The sequence below is a fragment of the Sphaeramia orbicularis genome, chromosome 10, assembly GCF_902148855.1.
Source record: "Sphaeramia orbicularis chromosome 10, fSphaOr1.1, whole genome shotgun sequence".
Taxonomy (NCBI): domain Eukaryota; kingdom Metazoa; phylum Chordata; class Actinopteri; order Kurtiformes; family Apogonidae; genus Sphaeramia; species Sphaeramia orbicularis.
The window spans coordinates 18,397,076-18,405,867 of NC_043966.1; the positions used below are offsets into that span (position 1 = coordinate 18,397,076).

General features: G+C 37.7%; 1 protein-coding gene across 1 annotated transcript; it reads right to left on the reverse strand.

The window, feature by feature from the left end:
* On the reverse strand, positions 1-2,756 carry LOC115426802 (uncharacterized). The gene is made up of 4 exons (XM_030145036.1): positions 2,687-2,756; positions 2,217-2,561; positions 1,237-1,585; positions 1-58 (listed from the first exon to the last, which is right to left on the reverse strand). Exons 1-4 carry the CDS (start codon positions 2,727-2,729, stop codon positions 1-3), a joined length of 795 nt encoding a protein of 264 aa, XP_030000896.1. The 5' UTR covers positions 2,730-2,756.
* Positions 2,757-8,792: the final 6,036 nt, after the last annotated feature.

Here is an 8,792-nt window from a genome sequence, read left to right on the forward strand (position 1 = left end):
TCAGCCGCTGCATCCTCCAACACAGCTACTACACACAGCAGAGGTGAAAGGCACCTTCCTAAGCAGAGAAGGACAACAAAATACAGCACAAAGCACTGTCAAAACATAATTTATGACCTTTAGAAAAATCTAAATCTTACCAAGTGTATTTTTCTCATTTCTAGTCAAAATGTGTCATCACACTTCACTTAGCCTCCTGAGACCCAGGAAAGTCAAAATTTTAGCTTTTTTTTTTTTTCCTCACTAGACATTGCCTTCACTACACTTCCAAACTCTTTTTCTGACTTATTTGATCAGGTTGAAACATCCTGTTGACACAGAATACATACTGCACCTTTAACTGAACTTATCTTTGGTCCCTGGAGAAAATAAGGACAGCAATGACCACGATGCAGAGAGCCAAAAGTGTCCCCAGCACAATGACAACAGGGTCCATTTCCTGTCCTGAAATAAATGAAAGAGTTGTGGTGGTTAGTGAAGAATATTTTCCACAGTTTGGAAATTGTCAGTTAGTCTGTTTTAGCTGTGAATAATAAAGTACTTTAATGCCTTCATAAAAATGTATGCACAAGGAAGATTCACATTCAGTTAAATGTAAAAAGGCACGGAAAGAACAAAATTCATTGTTAACAGCGAAGTTGTATAGTACTCCGATTTTTTGGCTTGTGACCCCATTTTAACATCACGCAGAAATTCAAAACACAGACATTTTTTGCTAAAATTAATTAGTTTTTGATCATGTAATAGTTTGCTACACAATTTTGCAAATAGATGTTTATTTTAGATGACATTTAGTCTGTATAATGTACATTTTTATGGACGGAGGCAGAAAAGCCAGGTGTAGATTACTGCACAAAGTGAGAATGTTATTTTCCTTGGTCAGGATATGTACAGTCAGTCCAGCTTGGATTTACAAGGCTGACAATTAATACTGAACAAACAATAAGTCAAACTATGAATTATGAAAGAGCTGCAGCATCTGAAACCGACCACAATGAACATTTGAAAGATAAACAGAACCACAGTGCTTCAGTTTCAGCTTCACAGTTCATCATGTCTTTTTTGTATTGGGATTGTCTCTATCAACTCACCATATATTTTTTTATTAAAAAAGTTTTTTGTTTTTTTTTATCTATTGCTAGAAATTTCAGGTGACCCCATTTGAATTCCAGGAGACCCTACATGGGGTCCCGACCCCAAGGTTGAAAAACACTGATATAAAGTAAAGTTATAAACATACCTATCTCCACTTTTGTTCCTTCACCAAACAGGATCTGTCCACATGTGGCCACAGCACAGTAGTAAGTCCCAGAATCAGACAAGTCCTGTATGGTTTTGGACAGATGGTAGACACACGTCCTATTGTTTTGTCCTTCAGTTTTGTTCTTGTGAATGTAAATAATTCCTGGATGAGATTCTCCTGAACCGGCTCTGACCCAGTGCACATTGCCTTCACCTGGACACTGGACTGGGTTTTCTTTGTCCTCAGACAGAAGGGAACATTGGAGATGGATCGGCTGTCCAAGCTGGACGGACTCGGCCTCTGGACTTTGTTTTACATAGATAGATTTCTGCCGGTTGCGATCTGTGTGATCAGAAAAACCACTCAATTATTTTCACAACTTATCCTGTAAAGACCCAAACAGCCGCCTGTGACCAGAGGCATCTACTGATCTAAAAGGTTTAATAACTTCTGAAATGAAAAACCTGTCAATACATGTAAATAATTGGTGTAAAATGCAGTTTGTCATCTTTTCATGGTCATCAGATATGACCCATTTGGACGTTCAGAGGCTTCATAGTGAATGTGGAAACACTGTCATCTTCTACAGCATTGATTCACCAGTAAAACCCATGGAGTTGGATCAATGACAGTGGATGAAAACACTTGATTTATGTTCACTTAATGACATATTTCACTGAAAAAGTAACTTTTTCTTTCATTTTCTTTGTTTTTGATATAATAACCCTCAGCTTTTATTTGAGCTTTTATGAACATCTACATGATCAGTAAATGAAATATAGGAAAATACATGATTTTCACTTAAGAATGCAAAATCCTGAGTATAATATTAGATAAATGACAATAAATATCACTTCAGAAAAGTTAAAAATAGAGGAAAACTCATTTAGGAACTTCCACGAAAGTAGCACTGGGTCTTTATGGGTTAAAAATTCATTATCAGTGAAAAAGGCAGCAAATTAAAGTATCTTACCATTCACAGCCAAGAAGATGCCATTAGAAAAACGCTGTGAATACGCTGTTCCACTGAGACAGAAGAATGTGGCTTCATCCACTTTGCTGACATTTGTAATAGTCAGCTGATACTGAGCACCTGCTTCTGTGATGTGGAAGCGAGAGTTCGCAAATGTTTTGCGAAGTTGCACGTTGTTAAAAACTCCAGAGGCGACAGTTTGGACCATCTGTCCAAGAGGCTGTTTGTACCAGTACAAGAATGTCTCTGTCTTTTGAAAAACTGGACAAAGTAAAGTCACATTTTCACCGGTGTCGACCACAGTCAAAGAACTGAGATGAGAAACATCTGCAGTTTGAATAAAAGCTGGAGGAAACAAAGAAAAAAACATGTAAATAACAAAGAAATATCTAAGTAATATCTGCCAGAAGATCTCTTTACACCTTAACTATTAACAATTTTGCTTTTATAAGAACTAAACTTGCTCTTACACATCGTACTTAGAAGAATCAAAGCAGCCAGTCTTCCGATCATAGTGGTGACTGTTGCACAACTGATGTCTTCCCACACAAATCTAAAGTTTTGCATCAGGAGTCTGAAAATGGAAATGATGCTGATTGGCTGAGATGCAGAAAATGCTCTACCTGGAAACTTTTGTAAAGTCTATGACCAATTATCACTGACTCTGACATAATGAACTCTTAATATGTTTATTTTTTTTATTACCCAACACAGTGTCACTAATCGTAAGCTGCTCAGACCAACTGTGCTGGCCTGTTTATTAGCGATTTTGCCTGTGAGCCCAAGTTTGTGTTAGCTGACACAGTAACACAAAAACACAATAGACTGACCTATAATTAAATAAATAAGAATATAATGGAACATAATACAAACCTATAATTAATAAAAATGAATGAATTCAGTGTTTATTTGAGTATTGGCCAGATGTGAATACTGTGCATCCAACACAACCCAGACTTTTCCCTGTTTTATGTGGAGCAGTGATGTTAACCTCCACTACACTTTTACTTTGAACTTTTTAGAGATTATTATTATTAAAATGCTTTGTAAGATATGTCAGAGTACAGCTGTTGACTGGTTTAAAGTCACACATTCTGGTTAAAACACAATCATAAAGGAAAATACATTCGGTCTGCTAGTGCACAGTCCGCTCCTCTGGACACCAGACTGGGTTTTCTTTTTTCATCTGATGCGAACCCTGGAGAGTCATTGAGTCTCGTAGCACCATCGATGCGGCTTGCACATTTTGCTTCACACAGACAAATTTCTGCAGAATTCTCAGATCTGAGATGACAAAAGCATTACGAATTCAATAATGAATAGAGATTTAGTATGTATGGTTTTAAAAAAGAACTTTTATCGCAAGAAAAAATGGAATGGAATTAATACTTTACCATCTGCAATCAAAATGGTGTTATTAATAAAATCTTTTTCATATGCTGATCCTGTTTGGCAGAAGTATGCTGCTTCATCATCTTTCCTCACATTTGCAATGTTTGGAGAGTACACTGTATTCACTTTTGTAGCACTGAATCTCGAGTCTACAAATTACCCCTGAAGTCTTATTTTTTCAGAGGTTCCCCTTGCAATTGTCTGGACTACATATCCACACCTCATCTTATACCAGTATAAAAACTGATTTTCAATTTTAGGAAATGAACATCTCAAGAGAGTCACATTATCACCAGGTTTGACCACAGTCCAGGAGACCTGCTCGGCATCATCTCTGGTTTGAGTGAAAACTACAGAAAATAAACAAAATTAAGTTGAGCAGAAGCGCAACCTACAGTGTAGACTAACTGTAAAAAAGACATATTTCAGAGTAAATACACTTACATGGTGCACCTAACAGAATCAAAGTAGCCAGTCCTCTGATCATCATGGTTACAACAACCTTCACATACAAAACAGATGAAATAGAAGAGTAAGCACAAGGAAGATCAAAGTGTCCAAGCGAGACAATTATTCTGGTTGGCTGAAGCACGATGGGGGCACCTCCTCGTGAATCAGACAAAGGTGTGTTTGTTCTTTAACTTCACACTGTTTCAAATACTGAATAATACACCAGCACAGTGTTAGTTATTAACTCTATCATGGAGTTGATATGATCAATTCAGTCTATCACATCTATCAATTACACAAAAACTACTACAGTATTCATTGAAACTTGATAGAAAAGGGTGGGGAACTAAAAATGCCAATCCATTTTTTTCATTTTTTTGTTTTAACACTGATGACCCTGCAGACTTAGGAGAATTTATTTGCTACTGGGAACTGGATATAAATCTAACACACACTTGTTTGTTCTTAGGTTTAATTTAGTTAATTATAATCATTGAGGATTCTAAGTAGTGACCAAGACTAGTAGAGTCACCTCAGACTTTTAAACATTACCCATTAGTTTGTCGACTGCTATTGTGGTTTTTGCTGCCAGAAATAACCATATGTGTACAAAAGGGCAGAGAGGAAGAAGAGTAAGAGGTGAGAAATGAGCTAATACCACAAAATTATATAATGGTCTAACTTTTTACTCTTTTTTGTCTGACCTGCTGTTACATTAACTGATTTATTGTTAAACTGTTAAAATGGGCTTTTTTTTTTTTTTTTTTTAATTCTCCTTTTACTGCTTATTATTGTATTCATGTTTAAGGCTCATAATAGACTGCAATTCTCATTTTGTAGTACTGTACAATCACACACATAGCCATGACAATGAAGATATTCTATTCTAACATATTTTTTCCAATTCTCTCTCCTCCTGTAGTGTATGGCATTGTATTGTATTGTATTGTATTGTATTGTATTGTATTGTATTGTATTGTGATCTATGGTATTCTATGAGTTATTACACTCAGGTACATCTGCACTGGCAGGATTTAGTCTCAGTCCAACATCCGGTACATAAAGATATTCATCCGACTTTACCCCCTCAACTTAGTGCTGTCCAGTTGTTTTATCTTATTTGCCCCATTTTGTCATAAGAAAAAAGTAATAGGTACATTGTCTGCTTTTGCTAACACTTAGTGTGTGCATAGACCACTCTGCAGAACACACCTTACATTCTGTATGTGACTGCTGAAAGAACAAGCAAAGCCACAAGCAACAGCTACACTGACTGTCACAGTTGTGGCTGGTCGTTTTCCGCTAGCCTTCTGCTCATCAGAAAGTTGCTTTCTCACACCAGACAATGGGCTTCAACAGGATATGTACTGAGGTTAGAAGCATGAGGGGAGGAACTAACAGTTTCTCTTGTATTTTAACACAAATTTCTGTATCTTCTACTTCTCACGTATCCACAACATCCTCAGTACTTCAGTTTGAATGCATATTAAGCGAATTAAAAGTTATTATTTTGCATCATTGCACAGCTTTCTAACACCAAGACTAAACTTAAATGAATAGGACAGTAACATGTGACAAATATGATCCCTTGGTGCATTTATCACTGCATGTCACACACAGAAAACAAACATCAAAGATAGTCAATCAAACATCATAACAAAAGTTACCTCATGACAATTTACATGAAGGAGGTTAAAGGATGAGAAAGAGAGAGATTGGGGAAGGGAGGGGGGCACGTGCACCCTTATGGCCCCCCCCCCCGGGTGCACAGTAAGCTGCTCTACAACTGTTAAACATAACGCATCCGCACTTGAAAACCTTCAGCCTTCAGTCCACGCCAGGGTTTCTCAACCTTTTTTGAACCAAGCTAACGGCATCATCAGCCTACTGGTGCCCCCTATGCCTGAAAAAATGTGTGTGTGTGTGTGTGTGTGTGTGTGCATGTGTGCGTGTGTGTAGGTGTGTGGGTGAGTGTGTGTGTGTGTGAGTGTGTGTGTGAGTGGGGGGGGTGGAGTGGGGGGCGTACTTCTAGAAGTAACATGACAGACCTGTATGTGGAGGACGTGGTGGGTTATTTAGCTCTGTAGATAAAGCTGTGACAACGTGAAACATTGAGTACCGATGTGCCGGACCCCCCCCCCCATAATGCAACAGCCCTGTATGTGGAGGAACTGTTGATAAAGCTGTGAGAAAGTGAGTGAGCTACCCAAGTAGAATGTAAATAGAATTACCAATAGCTAGAGTAAATGTCCATAATTGTTAATACAACTACTCCAAAAACAAAAAAAACATAAACTATTACATATATTTTTTTTGATAACACTAAAAACTGATTTACACTTTGTTTGGAAGTTAAAGTTCATTATTTTCATTATGTTGCTTAAGTTCAATAGTCTTCACATTGAGTTAATTTGACATGAGGTTCACAGGGTGGTGTTTCACTTGTATATTCTTAGTACATTTCTGAGCCTGTACTTTCACACATATCGCAGCAAAAAGGTTGAATCAATACCTGTGAGTCAGCTTATCACACTACGTATCTTCATATTATTTTTCTTTCATTGTACTGTAGATAAATAATGTCTCTAGGAACATTTGGAAACATACATTAGTTCGCAGGGATTTTATCTGCATGTTCTGTCCACGTATCTACATAAGAATACATGAACATATTTATGACATAATGTAGAAATAAGGATACCGATGTTATCATCATTTTATTATATTAAAAATGAACCTACATAAGACTGAGTGTGACAGACACAAATAGAGTTCAGCTTTGACAGTTTCCATTTGAGTGAATTAGGTCAAAGCAGAGGGGGGACGACCACAGTACTCTTAACACAAAGGTCTGAGCTGGATCTATAAGATGGTAGCGCTCCGTCCTCTTTCACTTTTACCACAGCTTCTGCTCTTCACTCACCTCCATTAAAGTGTGCAGATAATGCAGAAGTCAAGCACAGCACGACTGGCCAGGTGTGAATTTGCTCACCATGCAATTGCTACCGTTTAACTGTCTTCTCTGCAAGCAAGCGTCAGACACAGAAGAAACCCATGATGAATTCGCACCTTATTTTGACAGCATGACCACAGCTATTCTCAACTTTCCATGCATCAGTTCTTTGTTACTGGCAACTGTTGATGTGCACAATCACTCTGTGCACATATATTGTTATTCATTCATCCACTGCAGTTATGTTTGCATGGTATTGGACAATTATTATGCACCCTCAGGGACAGTAGCATGAAGTCACTATGGTATAAAATAAAAATTTACAGTTTTAAAGGTAACTTTCATATTTTCTGCCACACAATAATGGTTTGTTTTTAAGTTTGGATACATGCGCCGCTCATTCATGGACAATAAGCGTTAATGTCAGGGGAGATTAAGACTTACACAACAGTGCTCACATTCACTAGTGCAACAGGCCTCCTACACTCAGTCTGCTCTACTCTACTGGCTGATGTGGTTCAACATAGACGACACACAGACCAGACTGTGGGTGGAGTCTTGGCTGTCAATGTGAAACACCTTTTTTTTTTCCATCATAATTTTAGATTGTCCATCTAACACAGTGTATATATGCATCTCACAAATGCATTATACTAAGAATGGATTTTCTTTAAATTTGTCACAAACCTTCAATTGGATTCAAAAATGAATTGATTAGATTTAGTGCCCCAAATTCAAAGTCTGACTTATTGTTGGTGATAACTCCGGAAATAGGCGCTGATTATGACGATTCCAGACAAATGTATGACACGATAAAATGACGAAGGGATAACATTTTTATCCCAAAGGTCAACTTGTAATGTTCTACAAAACATGTTTCTGGATATTATTAAACAGCATACTGTGTCTGAGGAAAACCTGGGTAACAATGGATTCACTGCAGTCAAACACAAAAAAAAGGTCTAAAAAAAACAAAAAACATCTGGATTTAACAAAGCAAACTGGTGAAAGCCTTCCATTGGATATTTACTGCAGTGATTAAGGCCATGTCCACACACAACCGCATATTTTCTTATCCGATCTTTTTCTTTGTTGTTTTCAAAAAAGTGTTCCGTAAACATAGATTTGTTTCAGGAAATATCTGCGTCCACATGAAACCACTGAAAATGATTGAAAACAACGTAGTACAAATGCCAGGCCTGTATGTGGCGTTGTAATGCTCTCACAAAAAACAGAGAAGACGTGGAGAATGCACATAAAGCTTGTTCACTGTATACAAACCACAGACTACAGAAGAAGAACAACAACATGGCGAACACAACTCTCTGCGGTAGATCCAAGAGTATGTAGTGACTATTGTTAGCTATGGTTCTTGGTTGCTCATTGTAATGAAAGAGTAGCTGAAGATTTTGATTCAAGATTTCCGATAACCTCAATAGTTGTTGTAACATGAGCACTTGTCTGTGGTCCACCATTGTTGTTGTTGTTGTGAAGTGGCGTCTTGCTTCCGGGGTGAAAGGTTAGAGGGGTGGGGCTATGACATCATTGTTTTAGAAAAGTTGCGGTTCGGTCGCGAACCCGGAGTTTTCTAATTTATCCACTCTGGGACTCGGTTTCACTAAAAACGTCAGTTTCGTGTGGACGAAAGGCCTATCCGATACAAAACTTTTGCGGATACGACTGAAACCGTCTTCATATGGACAGGGCCTAAGATATTTCAAATGTTTTTCATTAGTTATTTGTTTCTAACTGATGGAGAGAGTCGCTTGTTAAATCCTGTG